The sequence below is a fragment of the Alosa pseudoharengus genome, unplaced genomic scaffold, assembly GCF_046254945.1.
Source record: "Alosa pseudoharengus isolate Yale_2024_CS ecotype anadromous, Long Island Sound unplaced genomic scaffold, YU_APseudo_1.1 YU_APseudo_1.1_scf_1, whole genome shotgun sequence".
Classification (NCBI taxonomy): Eukaryota; Metazoa; Chordata; class Actinopteri; order Clupeiformes; family Clupeidae; genus Alosa; species Alosa pseudoharengus.
Window position 1 is genome coordinate 51,031,788 of NW_027468564.1, and position 21,185 is coordinate 51,052,972.

Consider the following 21,185-nt stretch of genomic DNA (forward strand, 5'->3'; position numbering starts at 1 on the left):
ATGTTCAAATTGAGCAAAAATGTTTAACATCTTTTTAAAATGTGAAAATAGTGATGAATTTTAAGAGGGTTGAATACTTTTGCAACCCACTGTATAGAAGACGCATCCACATCACAGGCAATGCCAGCTGAGCTCAAATCATGCAGTTTAGCGATCATAATTTTTTCATTATTCTATAGCAACTAAATACTAGCAACTAAAGTAGCACTCAAGAGGCAGGAGGCTCAAACTGTGAGTGACACACACTCAGTATGGTTCCTCTGAGTTGGGACACTGCTGTGAGCTCCGGTTCTCTTGAGTCAGCTCCTTGCTGAAGTATATATTGTCCAGATTTATTGAAAAATCCACACTTTCAGGGAAAGAGAGAGAACGAGAGAGACGGGGTGAAAGAAGTGTTTACCTGTATGGTGACATTTGAGAAAATCAAATATAGAATTGGGCATAAACAATATACCCAAAGCTCACTGTACCTTGTATAAAGCCACAGCGATAATGATGAGCAGTAACAGTCCTCCGATACTTGCTAAACCTATGATTAAAGGTTGGTGGATTGGGACAATGAACTCAGCTTTGGTTACGCCCTACATTACAGGAAAGAAACAATTATGAAAGGTGATTAAACACGGAACATTACTGTCCATGTCAAAGGATTAACAAATTCCATTCCTTGTAAACAATCTGCTTATAATGAGTGATTAGGTGGGTGGGCGAACCTAGTTGTCTTAAAGACTTGCCCTTCCTCCATAAACTGTGAATACAAACGCTGCGTTACCTGATTCCAAGGGAAGTCTGGAACTGCCCCAGTAACCTGCCGTGAAACAACCATCAGTGAACATGACTGCAGACACTTGTGTGTAGCTGTACGTATCAGAACTATTTAATTATTTAAAATGGAACCAACTTACAGTCTGGTCATTTCCAGTCTGCATGTAACGTGTTTCATTATAGCTGATCTGAGCAGAACTTTTGTATTCCACCTTATATCTCCTTTCAGAGAATGTATATTCCTGAAGAACACTGTAGTGTCAGTGGAAGGTTCACACCCTTCATTTGAGCTAACATCCTTTAGTTATTACAGCCATGCAGACTAGTATGAATCAGACGTGGGGACTCACATTTGGACTGAGGTTGAAGACCGCGTCCGCAGTCAGCGGACTCTCAGAGATCTTTAATGTGCGAATGAAACACCTCACCATCTTGCAGTCTGTACAGTTCTGTGAAACAAACAAAGGCTTTGCTTGACTGAAAATATCAACAACAGTTCAAAAGTAATGACTGAGGGGAATGGCCCACCAAAATCTGTAACACTGCTAAAATTGTAAATGCTGAATTATAACTGGTAACTATAGTTTAGAAATCTGTTTTCACAAATCTCTCTATATCTGCTTAGGTTGTGTGTGTAGGTAAGTGAGAAAAGTTGCAAAGTGGTTTTACCGGAGTACTTGTATCCTCAGGGTCATCACACTGGATTGTTTCATTATCCTTGAAAAACAAATGTTATCTTGAGTTACCTTCCTAATGAGCACACAGAACATGAAATGCAAATGGATCATATTTTTGTGGGATTGATATACAAAATCACCTTGTTGTGTGAAATACTGTAATTATGGATTTCAAAGTGGTTCTCAGGTTTTGTTGAAAAGGTAAAATTTACTGTGAACGGCAGAGGCACCCTTCCCATGTTGGCTACCTGTGACGTAACAGTTTGACAAACAGAATCAGATCTAAAGATCTTTCAACAATGCTGTGAAGTTTGCGAATACAACTGTAATATGAGATAATATGACTTTAAGAAATACATTCTCTGGGCAATACTTTGGTACTAAATTACACATATAATATGTGATATGAAAGATGTGTAGTTCCATGGGCATTTGCAGTCACGTTGCATTAGATCGAAGGTATAGGGTACCTGATAAATATGTGTAGATTACCTGTGTAGATTACCTAGTACATATGTGTAGATTACCTGGTACATATGTGTAGATTACCTGATACATATGTGTAGATTACCTGATACATATGTGTAGATTACCTGGTACATATGTGTAGATTACCTGATACATATGTGTAAGTGTTTTGGGTCCTTTGTCCTCTAATGAGTAATCAAGGTATGTTGTTGAGGCCCCAGGGATGTCTAAGCTTGAGATGTAAACAAACACGTACATGTATGTCAATTACACAACGATGAACATGTTTATTTCATAATACTGTTGTAATGGTGTGATGTGGACAAGGTTTCATTTGTTTTGGTGGAGACTTACAACTTCACTTTCAGGCCAACACCGAAAAGTACAGGAATGGTCTTTGTTACAGGATAGTCCTTCCCATTGTCACTGTAAAATACAGCGTTTATAAACATTTGAGCAAAACACCTTGTTATGATTAAGTAATCTTTCTCTAAAGATGTGCATGGCCATTTTGATGATTGATGAATACAGGACAAGAACAGACTAAGAGGATGTATGGAGGGTCAATGAAAAACTTAGAGACGAAGATTACCTGTGTGCAATGATGGTCATTGCAAATGAATCATTCCAATCTACATTGGGGGTGATGTAAAATGACCCATTGAATATGGCCTGTAGAGAGAACAAGAACTCAGGAACTAGGAACCATACCAAGGAATGCTGGATTCCTAACCTATCTTTGGATCTCAATTTCACTCTCTCTCTCTCTCTCTCTCTCTCTCTCTCTCTCTCTCTCTCTCTCTCTCTCTCTCTCTCTCTGTATATGTGTGTGTGTAGATCAAATCAAATCCCAAAACAATGATTTCTGTAACATAGAGTTTGTGCTCTGTGCAAATGCAGCACATGAGATTAACGAAAGAATGTCAGGGTCAGTGAGCGACAAAAGGAGAATGTGTGTGTGTGTGTGTGCGCGTGTGAGTGTGTGCACAAATGCATGTGTGTTGAATTGAAACACTTACCCAACTTTCACTGCGGAAGACAGGAAGACTCACACTGCAGATGGTGAGGTCAGTTTTCTCTGGGTCTCCTGCACAGAGAGTTTCAGCTCTCTTGTTTTGCTTTAAGGGAATTAAAACATTCAGTTCAATTCATTCAGATTAAATAAATATCACATAAAATATAATACATTTTGATTTAAAATGTTAGCTGTCTTTGTTGCTAATACCTTGATAACTTTTAACTTGGAAAGAGACAGGCATTTTGGATAATTGAAAAGGAGGTTGGTGTTATAAGAATCATCACCCTCATTTGCCAGTTCCACTCTCACATGTAAATACTCCTGATCAGTAAACAACAACAGTGGGGAGCTGTTGGGACATAAGAGTTAATTTTACTCACGACAGCTGATAAAACCATGCTCAGGTGATGCCATGGTGGGTCAGATTGCTGGCTGGGAGGTGCTGTATAATGTTGCTTTAAAGAGTGACTCACGTGAAGTTGAAGTCCATTTTTAGCTTTGCCACACATGTGTCATTGTGTCCACATGATTTTTCAAAGGGCACCTGCCAAACATTAGTATGATGGTTAACTTCAAATAAAAATGGCAAAAGCATTAGAGTAGAAGTGATTTATTTTATCTTTAATACTGAATAAAGACTGTGATGTTCCTATAATGACTCTGCACTAAATTCAATCATTGCAACACACTGAAAACTGACCACTTCCGGTGACCAAAAAATAAATAATTAAAACGAATGCTGAAATATTATTATTATTATTAATATTATTTTGTTACTGAACAGTAATTCTCATAAAAGCCACAAATGATTCATAACGTCTGGTAATCAAGGCCTACCTCCACCATGGCCAATTTCTTGCTGTCAACATTTAAAATCCCAAAAGACTGCTGGCTCTCAGCTTGGGAGAAGTTCACTTTGAGCACGACAGGAGACAGTGTGTCCATTACACAGCTCTACGGGAGAGAGACTCAATAAGTATCCCACCAGTAGCCACTATTGCACATATCCACTATTGCACATAATATACCCACTATTCTACATAATATACCCACTATTACACATATCCACTATTGCACATACCCACAATTGCACATATTCACTATTGCACATAATATACCCACTATTGCACATATTCACTATTGCACATAATATACCCACTATTGCACTCAGCACTAATATCAGCATCGTAGCAAATTAAACATGTTTCAGGAGGAGGCAGTGGGTGATCATATTCAGAGAAGCCTGTGATGGCGTGACAGACAGACATTCACTGGGCCAACTGAATCCACCATAATCCTGACAATGGATTTACACAAAATTCAGAGAAACAACTTCAGAGAAAAGTTGCTGTTTTATACACTTAATTTGTGACATGTTAGATATGTGACCTACTGGCATATAGATGGTATGATTTTGGCAAGTTTTAGTCTTATTTAGATGAAGCCTTGACTGAACACTTCTCACAGTGTCATTTTTTGCAGCAAGGAAACCTCGGCTGTTTTGTCTTTGGGAATCAACAACCAGGTCATAGTCCAACTGAATCCCTTTGCTCAGTGCATCTGGCAACAGAGAGATTAACAAACACAAGCTCACAGACTGCTCACATCACTCACCAGGAAACTACAATTAGCACTCACTCACTAGGAAACTACAATTAGCACTCACTCACCAGGAAACTACTACTCTCCATGGTCAGTATGAGGCTACTGAACATACAGTACATGTTTGTGAGATCACACATCAACCTGTGATTTACATTTTGGCTCATATACTGTACAGATACATTTGTATCCTTTGGAAACAGCTGTTAATCATGTTATAGTGAAACAAGACAAGATTCATGGCTTCACCCAAGGTATATCCTCATATAATCTAAATCCACTATTGGCAGTTCAAATGTACCGTTTGTGCTTCTGGTTTGCTCGCTCATCTTGAAGCAGATGGTCACGTAGAACACAGGGAAATCCTCCTTGTGCTCGGCGCAGTCAAACTGCTGGATGCTGATCTCTGAGGGGCTGAATGAGAGGTGCGGCGACACACTAAAGATGGGCTTGGACCTGTGGAGCATGTTGGGATAGGGGACGGTTACGTCATATAAAAGCACTGACTTACAGGGGGGGCTTTACTACCTGGGGCTAAGTGGTAAAAGCACACCTGCCCTGCCATTATGGCACCGTAAGTTCACCCCCCTAGCAGGAGATGAGTCATTTCATCCCCTGAAGAAAACCCAGCAACAAAGAGCACAGGTCCACTTCAGCACAACTATCAATCCCACATTAAATATCTATCTGACATTCCCTTTTCTGTACATCTGATTTCAACTTCTTACGCCTCTGCCGTACTTCTACCTACTTCTTCATTCACATTCTATTGCACTTACGCCCCTGATCCACTAGCATGCGATGCGAATTCCCCAAATCGCAACGCTACCCTCCATGAAGACGCTTTGATGGGCGTTCCCATTGGTAGATGGGTGGAAGCGGCAGGTAGCCTAGTAAACAACCAAACAAAATGTTTCCCCTCCACTATTTTGAAATTAGGGAGGGAAAGTCACATCTATAAATTAGTTTGCAAGTTGGGCGGTCATTTCAATCATGAAGTTGCCCCTGTAGGATTCTAGCCACACATCATACAAACACGCAAATGTAGACACTGCTATGATTATTTTTTCTCATCTGACATGTTTCTGTACGTTGGCGGTAACCACCGGAAAATTAGGTTTTGTTTAGGCTACGTGATGATGGACCTCCCCTGCATTTTGCTCATCTATTGGATACTCGCCTCGCGATGGACGGATTCATTTGCATAAAGTTGGGGATTGCTGAACTTTTTGACGCGCCGCAGCCACAGCACTCGTCGCACCGCATACCCAGAATCCTATGCGGGTGCGGAATTCGCTTCTCATAGAAATGAATAGGGATACTGCGTCGCGGTGTTCGCATCGCATGCTAGTGGATCACCGGCGGATCACAGGCGTTACTATTACATGCCATAACAAATGACTAACTTATCTTACTTATCTAACAAATCTTTCACTTTATCTGAGTCTTTGTTGTTGAATGACTCCATTTTCAAGCCTTCAAAGTCTTTCAACATTTGAAAACATATATTGAGATGGTGGATGGCCTGGTTCAATCATTGAAAGTTTGTATCTTACTTTAGCAGAACCACCTGTCCACGAGCGCCCACTGCAATTTCCGTCAGTCCATACATGTCGGACTTCCCATCAATGGCCACCCCAAACTGCTGCAAACCTTCTGACAGCATTTTCGCTCTGATGCGCTGCACAGTTGGCAAAGAGATATTTTAATTGGGAAACATGTTTTCATTCAGGAAAGCCACTACTATTGGGAAAACTCTACTCTATAGATTTTGTGTCAGTGAATAAGATGCCAAGAAGTTCACATTTAAATGTAAACACAAATGAGAGGAGTCGTTTATTACCTGACTATACTCTTGGCGAATTCCCGTAGTTTTGTCTCCGAGGTATATATAGACGGCTCCTCTCTGGTTGTCCTCCAGTGGGGCTCCCACTGCCAGGTCTTGGAGCCCATCACCATTGAGGTCCCTGAGGTAGGCCATGGAGGAGGCAAACCTGCCCTGAGACGACTCTGAAATGTTCTGCATCTTCTCCAGATTGTTCTGTGGGTGGGGGAATATGCAGATTAGTGCCTTGGCTGGAAGGAGACCAGGAAACCATTCATTATATTTGTTACGTAGAGGCAACAGGGCTCTTTTTGGATGTTACTAGAATGTTAACTGTGTGACACTGTTTTTGGCCAAACTATTAAAACTTTTAATTTCATTTTACTTCCAAAAAAATTTGATATAATAGTTTAAAATGGGAAAATGGTGCTATAACCTAATAGATAGATTAGCAATACTCACTCTCATTACCACACAGAAGGATTTCCAGAAAGCATTAATTAATCAAGTGCATAAGTTTAGCCAGAATTTTGTTGGCAATTTTCAACCAAGGACCCTATTATTAGATGTCTTTAAGTACTTTCACTCGAGTAAAGGCAAGGCTGCCAACTCTCACGCATTGACCGTGAGACTCATTCATTTGATTGGCTCCACACACGTTAGCAGCCCTGGAAAGGTAAATGAACTCTATAACTGTAGGGTGTTTGACATTAGTCTTAGCCTTTGTGAAGACTACATTTAGCCTATATATTGTAAGTAACGTTATAAGTATAGTTTGCGGATGTGAAGGTCTTATAATGTACCACTGTGCGGTGATTCAAATTTGTTTTGTTTTTAAAGTTATCAGTGGTAATTCACTTTGCTACATAATGCTTACTACTTCATCCTGAGTCTCGGCATTGTATTGTTTAAAAAGGTTGAGGCAACTCTGCTGTTTAAACACACACTTGCTAACAGACCTAGCATGTATACGATGCTATGAGTGTTACACATACACATTTTGCTGTTACAGTAGAGAAATAAAGTGCTCATAGTTACCTCTTCCGTAAGGGCATACACATACATGCGGCCCTCTCTTTGAGGCTCATAATAGAGGGGAGCCCCGACCATCAGGAAGTCAGTGGTGCCATCAGAGTCAATGTCAACAGCACACAGCTCCGCCCCAAAATAAGATCCAAGCTAAAACACAACGATAATCCCACAGTCATCATACAGGTACTCACAAACTCATTCAAGCAAAGCATCAAAAGTGTTAGTGTTGTAGCCTACTCAGATTTTTAGCATCAATGGATCTAGATCCATTGATTTGGATCTAGCATCCAAAACAAATGTGTACCTATGCATTCCTACAACATTCTCACAGGACTTTATTTTGTGCAACATGCTGCTGGAGTATACTCCCTAACATGGATATAAACGTATGACCTTACTTACCATTTAAACTTATACACTTAGCTAGATTACATATGGGTGCCTGATGTAGCTGTAGCCATTATGGCTATAAGTGTATTTACACTTGGCATGACAATAGAAACACAATTACACATCTACCTAACAAACCAATGAAGTTCCATGAGCGGAATTTTGGCCAAAGTCATCCTTCTTAGTTTAGTCCTGAAATCCCATCCAACAATGAAGTAGTATGGGTAAAGCATACATTTCCAGAATCCTTGGAGTCCAGAGAGTATTTCAGTTTCTGTCCTTTGTATCTGTAATATTCTCTGATGCCACAGGGCATAAAGAAAGTGTATAGTTTAGGCGGAAATTGTGGAAAATGTTGTGTTTTTGATGGTTCAAAGAGCTCCAGTGACCTCTGTGTTTGTCAGAGGGCTTCACCAATGTGCTTAAATGAAAGCCTATGATGATACTCTTTAAGATGATACCAAACACACATATTATACAACACTGACAAGTGTCTTAACCATGGCTTCAACCAGGATATGCACCAGGCGTCTAAAATGCGATTTAAATATTAGAGGGTGGTTTACTTGATTAGGTGATAACCACTAAAAAGCTACCAATCTCAGAGGTCTATCATATCAAAACATAAACTAGGGATGTGTAGGTATAAAAAAATCACAACTAGAATTTGCCCACCCAGATGGTACCGGTATGCTATATTTTGGGTCTTTGGCCCAAGGACTAATATAGAGTTTCTGTGGTATAAAATGAAATGCTGTAACAAAGGTGTTCATTTTCAATAGAAATATAAATTCCTCATAGCCCATATAATCCAGTCACAACTAACCTGCTCACTGTCAACTCTTTGTGTGACATTCCAGTGATGTTCAGTTTTGCTGAAGACAATGACCTGTCCCCTGTGTTTGTATCTGGGAGCACCCGTAAAGTACAAAGGAACGCCATTCTTCTTTCCAACAGAAACAGAGTAGCCTTTAAGACAATACATAAAATATGATAAAGTGAATGCTACTCTACTCATCTGCTACTCTGAATTAACCCTTTCGGGGGAAAAATGCCTAGATTAATTATGATTTTAATTTAAAGCAACACCGAAGCACTTTTCCTCTGTCGCACGCACGCTATTTGTTTATCCAGCACCAGCTTTGCAAATAACGATGTCCACAGACAAGGTAGAGTATGTTGCATGATTTTATGAAAGTATGATGTATTGCGACATCAGAAGCATGTCAAATTTGTAGTTTTTTTATGTCTCATTCCATCGAACTACAGATCCGCTACCGCGATCTGGCAAACTTACATAGTGCGGTTATAGCCGATTGAGGGCCGCGAAGCGAATGCAGAAGTGCCGTTCACCCTGTTACGAGTTGATGAACCATTGAAATGATTTTGGAAACATTATTTTAAAGTACAAAAAAGTCTTTGGTGTTGCTTTACTAGATTTAATAATGTTTTGCAAAATGTTGTTTTATTTAGATATTTAACTGTCCACATATGTGAACAGCATGCAGCAAAGGGGTAAAATGGGATTTTAGCCACCACTGACATTTAACTATTTTATCTATTTGATGTGAATGCTACTCTATGCTACTCATTTGCTGCTCTGAATAAATACATTTACATACCAGAAAAAAGGTTTAACTGTGTGCCGTCAAATAATCAAATGAAGTAAACAAAATATATTGGGTGGTATACAACTCAAGGAGGAGGATACACTGAAACTGACATCAACCATCAGATTACAAATTTGAACCAGTGGAAATCTATTCAAACATCCTATATTCAATGCAGTGTATTAAAAGGTTTGATAAGGGCAGTGCTAAAATATTAGATTAGTAGATATTCTATAATCATGAACTCACCCATATAAGAATCAGTCTTCATGTCTGGGTCTTGAATTTCTATCTCAGGTGAATTCTTATCCTTAATCTGATAAAGAGATCCTTTCCAGTTATTGGATCCTACTGATCCTAGAATCAATGTGTCCTGTTGTGAAAAACATTGAGAAGCAATTTATATTTGTACTGAAAATGGTGTTATATTGTTCTAAATAATATTTCACACAGTATTAATCTTTCTTTGTTTTTAATCACGCTTGTCTCACCTCAGTAAACTCAGCACTCATTCCACTCTGTGAAAGTTCTTTTTCCCATGTCTGAGCCAGGTCCTGTTTAGAGCCTTAAACACATCAAGTCAAACCACATGAACATGAAAACATGAACAACATGAACAACATGGATGACACACTGAGGACATTACAATCTCAAACTGCAAAAGAGTCATTGTACAATGGCATGAGTTGGCATTACCTTCTATGTTGAAGATCTTTGTTTGCAAGTTTGTCAGAAGACCATTCAGCCCAGCATAATCCTGAATGTAGAAGGAATTATTGGATTTGGGCTCTGATGCCAATTTTTCGAGTTTTTCCATGTTCACTTCCTTTCCAACCTTTTGGAAAAAAAAATAATTATCAATAAAATGACTGCTGAATGACTAATGACTGTGCTTTTCCATGATAACATATAATATTTCCTAGAAGATCTGACCAGAATTTGGGAATTGGAAGTAGCAAAAGCCCCCCCCCCCCCCCCCCCCAGAGCTTCATACAGAAGGAAGACAATTTGAAATGTTAGAAGCTGGATATTGTAGTTTTAAATGTGAATGTATATGTATAATGTATACTTTTTATATATCCCATGTCAGTGATAGCATTTTGTGAACACACATGTTACACTGTGGCATACTGCTTATGCAGTGATATGGCATGAGGAACTGATCATCTTTCATGTGATTCTGACCCCACTGTGGGATTCAAAAAAAGATAAACAAAACAAACATGCATTACACACCGCAATGACAAATCGGATGATGTGTCAGGCTTCATAGTTTTCTAAAATGTATCCTCCCATTTTGTTAGTGTCTGAAGGATTGCCATCAGTGATGATGACCACTGCCTTTATTGCATCTGGGTGTCTACCACTCTCTTGTTTGTCAAATAGATTCAACCTGCATTGCAAACAAATAATAAACAATGTAAAGTAATAATATAATAATACAATACAATACAATACAATACAATACAATACAATACGATATAATATCATATATAATACAATAACATTTAAAGGGTATTAAATATAATAATATAATAAATAAATAAATAAATGAATGAATGAATGAATGAATGAATGAATGAATGAAGGAAGGAAAGAACAGTACTTACAGAGTGAAGCGCAAGGCTTGGTGTATGTGTGTCAGCGATTTCATATGTAGTTCATCGTCCAGCTTTTTCAGGGCTTTCTTGTCCTGGAAGTCTTTAAATGTGAAAACTGTCTTGAATTGTGAAGAGAACTGAACTGCTGCAAACTAATTAAGAAAACAAACAAACAATAAAGATTAAGGCTATGTTTATACGTGGCCAGCTATTTTCATAAACGGACATTTCACCCTCTCCGTTTTCAAAAATAACATCGTGCACACCTGTCAGTTTTCAGAAAACTTTTCCTTTACACTAACCTGGGTATATGCTTTCAAGAGCATGCCAAACCTGTCGGTGGCAGTGTAAGGAGAAGCTTAATCCAATCAGAAAAAATTAGCCAATCAGAATCCCGAAAATACCAACAACAGGTATCACTTCCTCTTTCTCTTCTGAACTGATTAAAAATCTCCGCCTCATCACATAAGTCTCCGTTTGTACCTTTAGACGCAAACGAACAAACAGAGTTTTCCCAAAAAAACGTTCAGCCCGGAGTTTTTAAAAACTGTTTGCGGGGGGATAAAACCTCTGTTTGCATCTAAATGATAGGGTCAAACGCAGAAAAACATCACCGGTTGCATCGTGTTCGTTGTCGTCTAAACAGGGCTTCAATATTTGCAGGCCAAGAACAACTGAGGTCAAACAATCTCACAAATTCGTACAGTGTGTTCTTAGATACAATAAATAGAAATTATAAAATAAGTTTACTTGAATTGATGTGTTCTGCATCTTATTCATGATGGTTTTGATTAACTCTTTAGTTTTTCTGAAGTCCTCTGTCTTCATGCTCCTGGACCCGTCAAAGAGGAATACTAGATCCACTTTTTGCTTTGTGCACTCTGAGAAAACAATTGGTGGAATGCATGTAAACATTGTTTAGGCTACACAACAACCACCACCACTCCAGAACACCAATAACAACAACATTATTATTATTATTATTATTATTATTATTATTATTAATAATAATACTATACTACAACTACCAATAATAATAATAATAATAATAATAATAATAATAGCAGCTATTGTTGGGGTCCAAGAAGTTGTTGAACATTGTACATTGAACATTGTCTGTCTGAGTGTCTGTTGCTGTCTGTCTGTCTATCGGAGTGTCTGTTTGTCAATGTCTGTCTGGCTGAGTATCTGTCTGTTTGAGTGTTTGTCTGAGTATCTATCTGTCTGTCTAGGACAGTGTATTTCTTTTCTGTGTTTGTTATTGAATGTATATTTGTATAGTGTATATTAGACATGAAGCTGAATCCATTGTAGGGTTGAGAATAAATTGTTTTATTTTTGGAAGTTGATTCATGGTTTGGATTATAGAAATATGTGAGCAAGGGTGCTGATGAATGCTATGTCTCTGTGTGTACTGTTTGCGTATATTTTGCGAAGCATTTGTTTGTGTACAAGTTTAAATAATTTCATGGTGAAACATTGTCTGAAACGGGGGCTTTGGAATTAAACATGAAATTTGGAATCTGCTGCAGGTGGTCACTGCATGTTGATTTTTATCTGAAATCCTCATTAACATGCTGGCTCAGTACTGCAAACCTTTATTTAACAGTGTTTATCATAACAAGTCTCACTACCTGGGTATGATAGAGGCACATCTCACTTTGTCTCAAACAAGAATCGAACCCCGATCTCCTAGTCTCCAGACAAGTTACTTACCATTCAGCTATATGCCAGCTTATAATGTTGACATGTGTTTGAGAGTCTATAAAATGGAATAGATAGGCCTATATCTTTTTTTAGGGTAAGGCTATTTGCACCCCTGGTACAATTAGCAGTGTATGCTATTCGTACCCTGGTGCAATAAGAAGTGAATTCTATTCATACCTCGGTGCACACAGCAATGTGTCCTATTAGTACCCCGTCTGGTACAAATATCAGTGTATGCTATTTGCACCCCTGTGCATTTATTCTGGCATATTGATCACACAATGTAATAATATATATTTTTTTAAAACAAGCAACATGTTTTTGTTGTTGTTACGTAACAGGGTGTAAATAGCTCAGCTGTGTAATAGACACTCTGAATAAGGTGCTGTTTGCATCTATGTACAGTTAGAAGTGGATGCTATTCGTACCCTGGTGTTTATAGTACTGCATGCATGCATGCATACTAACCTGACTCTCGCCAGATGAATTTCGTTCCGCTTAGCTCCGCCTAGCTTCACTCACATCCATCTGGGACCTCTTCCATTGAGAGTGATTTCTGCACCCAATTTTATGGTACAGCCAATCAGGACGCAGGGCGGGAGTTTCATAGATGTGACATAGCGTAGAAGCGACTGTGAGACTGTTATCAGCGCCACGGGTTGGCTTCGATGTGAGTGGTTGAAGTAGCACGTCAATAGATGATAGACAAGTGGCTTATTCAATCATATGCAAGCATTTTTGGATTGAATGGATTGGTCCCAGATGGATGAGTGGAGCTAGGCGGAACGAAATTAATCTGGCGAGAGTCAGGTTAGCTATTTACACCCTGGTGCATGAACTGGCTAATTGTTGCAATCAAAACTTCCGTTTGAGAACCGATTTCTTGTTCAAATTGCGCGCCTTCTCTCCAGAGACATTGGTACCCATGCACACTCACTCTGCCAAAACTCATCACATGGGAATCGAACCCGGTCTCCCGTATGCCAGCCCTTGTCTGTGACCACTGTACTATCTGCTTCCACAAGGAAATAGTGTTTGCAGGTAAACTTATAGTTTATAGGCCTGAACGTCATATTCACGAAATTTCTGTTAACTAACAAACTGACGGTTGTATGTGTTCACTGAACCAAGATTATGAAAATAAAACACAACTTTTCAATCTAAAACTTAATCTGAACAGATATAGTGCTGAAACCTTTCAGAATTCTTCACTTTCTGCTGACGAAAAACAAATGTCCGCCATGTTTTTTGTGCACGTGAGCAACGTCTTTTTGTTGTTATGTCACAGGGTATGAATAGCTCAGCTGTGTGGCCAAGGCTATTCGTAGCCTAACAGGGGTGTAAATAGACACTCCGCTTTTTTTATTTGAAATTCCACCAATTTTGCATGTGTTCAAAGATAACTGTAAATTATACTGCATATAAGTTTTGAGATGTTGGACGCTTCGCATCACAAAACATGGGACAAACAATTATAACTGGCCACTTCATTGACATTTGATTGTTTAACTATAAAAGGGATTGACATTCCTATGCTTTTAACAATATTGACTGTAGCTGATGTATTCAACATTTTGTGGGAATGGGATTAATGGTCTTTGAGTTCTTAACTTTACTTTCACTTACTCTCACTATTTTCTCAAGTGATTTTCTCACTTTCACTTTCACTATTGTGGAATAAGTTGCCATTTTATGAGCAGAAGAGAATTTAAAGGACAATTCCGGCGCAAAATGAACCTAGGGGTTAATAACACATGTGTACCAAGTTTGTCCGTTCTCTGGGATATGTTTTTATGCTAATTGAACGTGACCAGTTTTACCACAAACCGCTAATTAGCATTAAACGCGAGTCTTCGGGGCACACGCAAAGTAAAAAGAAATTGCTATTTCTATACCACTAACAAGGCTCAAAATAGCACCACACTTACACGGTAGCATAATGAGGGGCCCTACATGTAAACCGAAGCATTGAGAACTTTGTAAGTGTACAGACAGTTTACTAAAAAGATAGTTTAAAAACAGTACCGTTCACGTATACAAGCGGGCGCCATCTTGGGAAAACACGTTGTGCAACTTGAGCTGAATTATCACGTGACTGATTTCCCAAGATGGCGCCAGGCTTTATATGTGAACAGTACTGTTTCTAAACTATCTTTTTAAAGGTGCCCTGCCACACAAAACCGTTTTTACTTGTATTTTTTTTATATGTTAGGTCCATATGTGTTTGTGCTATGTCGTGAATGTGAAAATTAACAGCTACCTCCTCTGTCAGCTCTAGCCACTGAAAAGAAATGAGCGGAGAAATTAGGCCAATTGCAAAAGCTCTTCAGTTTGACATGAAATTGATAGAGCTCATTGCTATTCATGAGCTCGCCCAGTTGAGACCATGCCCACAAAATCCGTTTAGCTCTGTGACAGTTTTCGTAGGCCTATGCAAGGATGGCTGAATGTCAACAAATGCACAAATAGAACTTCAACAATGCATTTTGCCCAAGAACCCAGACTTGAGGATCAAATGGCTTCAGTTTATTTTTTGGAAAAATGCCACAGACTGCAAAAAGTTTGCTGTTTAAGCCTGGAGCAGTAGGCTACCATCACAGCAACGAATGTATAAAGTCTAACTGTTAGCGAGTTCACCTATTGACTTCCATTGTGTGATGTTAGCATGCTTTCCCCCTTGTGGGGGGCGGTAACCTTTCCGAATGTCTTAACCGACTGTATGTTTGCTAGAATGGCCTGAAACAAGGTAACCAAGGCATGTTTTCCGCAAAAAAAATACAGATTCCATGGTAGAACTTCAGACATTACTACAAAGTAATGAAATATGTGTGGCAGGTCATCTTTAAGAAAGTGGAAACAATACCAACTGGTAGTTTATGAGATGCTTACAGCTTGTGTAAAACAAGAAAATACTAAATATTTTTCTGATAATGTTGATAAAAACGGCAACAATCCATGTGTGCTCTTTAGTACTATTAACTCTGTTCTGAACACCCCTCAATCTAGCAGTCTTGACATTTCCCCAGATACATGTGATAAATTCCTGCATTTCTTTGTTAGCAAGATTACCACTATTAGAGCTTCCATCTCAGCAGTGTGTTGGTATTGAAAGTAGACTATTTGTTTCCTTCTCAGCACCTCTATTCTGTGGTGTCCCCCAGGGATCCATTCTTGTGTCTATCCTCTTTGCCCTCTATATACTCCCTTTAGGCTAAAAAATATGGTATGTCTTTCCACTGCTATGCAGATGACCCTGTTATGCTAAAATAAAGAGTTGCAAACCTTTAAAAGCTGAGGTGATGTTAGAGACCTGCCTCTGCTGCTCCACTGATAGATCTACGAGTGTTTTCACGACGCTCTTAAGCTACGATGGTTTCGGGAAACAGTCGGCAAATCTTAAGACGTTCGTAAGAGGGACTTTACGACGCTCTTAGGCTTAAGATGCTTTCGGGGAACTGGGCCCAGGGCTGTACCTACCTACACATATTTGTTGAACGTGCTACAAAAATCATTCTTTGCGATGGATGATTTAGTACCAAAACGTTACGGTCCGATACAGTTTTGCCTATGGCTATACCGTGAGACTGAGACGATTTTTGTTTGTTCGAAGTGCGTGTTTAGGGTGTGAGAGAGAGGGGAGTCGATTATTATGAAGGTATATTGGGTGCAAAAGTGGCGAGCACATTTAACTGCAGATTTTGCATGTGCACACTAAAGTCATAAATGTGTAACAGTAAAGTTGAAGTTGTACATATTTTTTTATATCTTATTAACACAAAATAGGGGCTACGGGTTCACAAATCCTTTTTACAGGTACACAAATCCTATCCTGTGAGTCACAACTTTCAATAGTTATGCACTCAACACTTTTGCTCAAATCGTTGCAGCGCAGTTGGTGCGAAACACATTTGCACATCCGTGTTTCATAATCTGAGAACATGCACAACATTCGTGCATTTGTAAACCCAAATGTGAACTAATGCATCCGAAGTTGTGCATCTGTGAAATAATTTCTCATTAATAAAATTCTACAAATGGCTTTGATTTTCTTGCACGACTACAAGTCAATTGATACAAGTGCTCGAATCTGCTTCTACGAGTGACGATACTTTTGCTCCTGGCTAGGCGATATAATAGGAGCAAAAAGATTTGTATGTGTGCACGTCGAGCGAATCGATCGAGAAAACAAGGCGGCCGGATCTGGATCCTGGATCGCGCTCAAACATTGCCTGCTCATAAAGTAAGTAACCTCAGCATGTTTCCTTATCAATGAAGGACACACGATTTATAGTTTTTCTTTGCACAAAGCGAGGAAAAAATATTTGTTGCGGTGTGTGGTGTTAAGTTTTACGACCTTTATTATTCATAATGTCTGCACAGCAAACAATTGCTAACTTGCCTAGCACTATCCAATAGTCTTCGTGCAAGATACAAGTCAGCTGTTCGAAAATTGCGATTTTGGACGGGCAGTGTTATATTTCTGTACTTCTAAACTAGTTATTTATCTAGCAATAGCTAGCTAGCTTGATCTGGCACTGGAGGATTTAGCAAGCAGGTAAGTTGCTAAACATAGGTGTCATAATAATTGTAAACCAACAAACAAGATAACTTTCTTCATATTATTATCATGTTACTTACCTTATAGGCAATGGTAGTCTGAGCGCGATCCAGGATCCAGATCCGGCCGCCTTGTTTTCTCGATCGATTCGCTCGACGTGCACACATACAAATCTTTTTGCTCCTATTATATCGCCTAGCCAGGAGCAAAAGTATCGTCACTCGTAGAAGCAGATTCGAGCACTTGTATCAATTGACTTGTAGTCGTGCAAGAAAATCAAAGCCATCTGTAGAATTTTATTAATGAGAAATTATTTCACAGATGCACAACTTCGGATGCATTAGTTCACATTTGGCTTCACAAATGCACAAATGTTGTGCATGTTCTCAGATTATGAAACACGGATGTGCAAATGTGTTTCGCACCAACTGCGCTGCAACGATTTGAGCAAAAGTGTTGAGTGCATAACTATTGAAAGTTGTGACTCACAGGATAGGATTTGTGTACCTGTAAAAAGGATTTGTGAACCCGTAGCCCCTATTTTGTGTTAATAAGATATAAAAAAATATGTACAACTTCAACTTTACTGTTACACATTTATGACTTTAGTGTGCACATGCAAAATCTGCAGTTAAATGTGCTCGCCACTTTTGCACCCAATATACCTTCATAATAATCGACTCCCCTCTCTCTCACACCCTAAACACGCACTTCGAACAAACAAAAATCGTCTCAGTCTCACGGTATAGCCATAGGCAAAACTGTATCGGACCGTAACGTTGGTACTAAATCATCCATCGCAAAGAATGATTTTTGTAGCACGTTCAACAAATATGTGTAGGTAGGTACAGCCCTGGGCCCAGTTCCCCGAAAGCATCTTAAGCCTAAGAGCGTCGTAAAGTCCCTCTTACGAACGTCTTAAGATTTGCCGACTGTTTCCCGAAACCATCGTAGCTTAAGAGCGTCGTGAAAACACTCGTAGATCTACGAGCGTCTAAGAGCGTCTAAACAGTAGGCCTACTTCTCACTGAGGTCACCAACAGGACATACAGAGGAATTACAACTTAGAATACATAATCCAATTTACGTTCCCATTCTTTATTGTGTTTACCTGTGATGAATCAGATTTTAGCGTGCAAAATAGCCTACATTTATAATGGTCATAATAATGTGATGAAAAGCGGACAAAAATGCAATCAAGTTATGAAACGAGACGTTGCCAGAATAGTTTGACATTATCTTTGCTAAGTGAATATTTTATTAGGCCTATGAGGTAAAAAGCAGAGAAAGCAACATGTGGTTTAGTCTGTAGCCTACTGCATCAAAATCTAAGCCTACACATTTCCTCTCTTTCTTACTCGACTTCTTTCTTATCTTCAAACGTGTTCTTAAGTGACACTGCGAAAAATTATTGCATGGTGCAACAATCTAATCTTAAAATAATTACAATTATTTATGTCTCTGTGTGGTATATAACCTACTTGGGATGCTTACATGCAGATGTCAAGGTGTTTCTATTTTCGTATTGATGTGAATTAATGTGTAGATCCGAAGTTTAAATGGTAGGCCTATAGCTGTGACGTGGAAATGCAGCCAAATTATTATGATGAATATTTGGTTTTCCTTTAATCCTACTGAATTTGTAATTATGTATCGGCCGTTCTAATTGCCGATACTGATGGTATGTGCGTGCCTGTGTGTGTGTGTGCGTGTGTATATGTGTGCACCACCATCTACAGGCCAATGAGTGTACAGTTACTAAATGTACACCTTAATTTTAGACCTCCCCATGGATAAAATTCTACGAAACTTGGCATACCCCCAGAGAATGTCAGGTTAATCATACACATAAACTTTGGTGCAGTTCTGAACATCCTAACTAAAGAGAGGGGCGATTAAAGCAGAATGATATTGCATTTTCATTTTTACCGGGGGGGGGGGGGGGGGGTGCAAATCACAAATGAGTGATTATGGGCTAGGTTGATGTGGGCCCTTGAGACCAACATACCATACCATAAAAAAAATTCCGTAAAAGTCTAGTGGGGCTACATACCCACCAAATTTCATGTGCCCCGGTGGTTCGGTGTCCCGGGTATTGTTGACCAAAAATTCAGGAAGTAGATGACAAAAAAAAAAAAAAAACTTTGACAATCCCTATATGACCGCTTCGCTAGCGCCGGTCATAATTATAGTGATTTGGCTTTAAAACAATGTTACAAATAACCTCCAGACTTTCCATAATTTTTCACATCTGGAAAACAGTATTTCACAATTAGACATATCTTTCCTGACTTCCCAGACCTAAATTTACATTTATTTACATTTACATGTACTGCATTAATTTAGCAGACACATATTATCCAAAGTGAGAATTATATTACCAAGTCCATTGTCCCTGGAGAAATTTGGGGTTAAGTGCCTTGCTCAAATGCACAATGGTGGAAGCCAAGAATTGAACCCACAACTTTTCTGGCTACTGCATTCTAGCCTACAGTAGCTCCTTAGGTCAGACCACCCCTGAGAATGTCAGAACAGCTTTTATAGCACAACATTGCCAGGTAAAATGCTACATAGTACATACAGTACTACTGCTTTAAATGTGTCTGGATAGGCGGCCTACATACTCTATTGTTCACATATGCCACCAACACCATTACAACCTCACATTTGCCACCAATCAAACGCACCTTCCTTCCTCCGTTATTTTTAGAACCACCAGCTGCCACTGATATACATAGTGGAGTCACTCACCCTTTCTCTCTTCCAGACTGGTACTGCAATACCTTGTATCCAAAGAAGTCTTCATGGGATCCCAATCCATTGTAAATCTTATGTCCTACAATGTCTATGTTAAAGGCCATAGAAAAGAACACTATAGGGAAAGAGAATTAGCTTTGGTCGGTAATTGCTACAATGTAATACAGTGCATTTGTGAAGTGTCTGTTGATTTTGAATTTAAATGTAATTTGAATGCAAGCATATATACTGTATATTGGATTTTCTTTATGAGAGGAACACACTTGCATGGATGTTAAACATCAGGAGTGAAATCAATAACATCACAGGGGAAGCTGGGAAAGTGAAGGTTAAAACGGGTAAAAGATAAAAGCAACCCTGTAGCCCCTGCTATTTGCTGAGGCCAGAGCATCTCTCTCTCTCTCTCTCTCTCTCTCTCTCTCTCTGAGATTTGGACAAAAGAGTCCAGTCTGGTAAAAACTGCCTGATGTCCACAAGACTACTAGCTGGAGAGGTCTGATCACAGCCATCCTCCTTAGAACCCTCACCACTGGGTTTCACTGAGAGCCAGGCAAACGCTGCTCACCAAGCTGGGGGGTGGGGGGGGGGGTTGGGGTTGCCGGGAGTTGCAGGAAGCCGACCAGCAGGAAGTCGAGCAGTAGGAAGCCGCAGAATCCTGGCTATCCTGCAGCTGATAAAGTTAGCTGCGGGGAAAGCCAAGGGGCCTTGTCCACGAACATAGACCTGAAAGAGAGAGAGAGTGACTTGGCTTGAAACCACATTCCACACAATCTCCCACACAATCAAAACTCTACTTATTGTTTTTTTGACCTTCTCACCAGGTCACAGAGGACAACTCCCGGTATCACAGAGATGCCAAAGTGAAAGAGATCTGAGCCCTTTAGAACAAGAGTGAGGCGTGACACCCGACATAATCAACCTACAGGATTCAGATTTTTTCATGATTTGGCAGACCTTAAACATGATGGATGCATTGTAACCTGTGGGCTGGCATTGTAACCTGTCCGACATTGTGAATAAAGCTTTGTACTTTTGCCTGTGCATTACTTTTTGCTATTCTTGTAGATTTTATAAACTTTATGTACAGTAGCATGAACTGGAGCTAGATGCTGTAGAGATCGTCAAGAGGAATAACTGTGTGAAATTAATGTTAAAATGCACTATAAAAAAACATT

The 21,185-nt window shown here is 39.4% G+C and overlaps 1 protein-coding gene and 2 long non-coding RNA genes across 3 annotated transcripts; all 3 read right to left on the bottom strand.

Moving 5' to 3' along the window:
• Positions 1-1,154: 1,154 nt before the first annotated feature.
• Positions 1,155-1,654, bottom strand: LOC143109952 (uncharacterized). Its single transcript, XR_012984023.1, has 3 exons — positions 1,583-1,654; positions 1,435-1,482; positions 1,155-1,214 (listed from the first exon to the last, which is right to left on the bottom strand). It is a non-coding gene; the product is annotated as an uncharacterized LOC143109952 (long non-coding RNA).
• A 473-nt stretch (positions 1,655-2,127) lies between these two features.
• LOC143110013 (uncharacterized) lies at positions 2,128-2,579 on the bottom strand. Its single transcript, XR_012984027.1, has 3 exons — positions 2,503-2,579; positions 2,265-2,336; positions 2,128-2,142 (listed from the first exon to the last, which is right to left on the bottom strand). It is a non-coding gene; the product is annotated as an uncharacterized LOC143110013 (long non-coding RNA).
• A 169-nt stretch (positions 2,580-2,748) lies between these two features.
• LOC143119434 (integrin alpha-L-like) lies at positions 2,749-20,074 on the bottom strand. The gene is given in 18 exon segments (XM_076280941.1): positions 2,749-2,796; positions 2,930-3,028; positions 3,136-3,277; positions 3,402-3,472; positions 3,766-3,882; positions 4,322-4,488; positions 4,832-4,986; positions 6,087-6,211; positions 6,374-6,571; positions 7,394-7,534; positions 8,604-8,746; positions 9,637-9,760; positions 9,879-9,952; positions 10,084-10,222; positions 10,624-10,780; positions 10,998-11,140; positions 11,739-11,869; positions 20,005-20,074. Coding segments are annotated over 18 exon segments (2,244 nt in total).
• Positions 20,075-21,185: the final 1,111 nt, after the last annotated feature.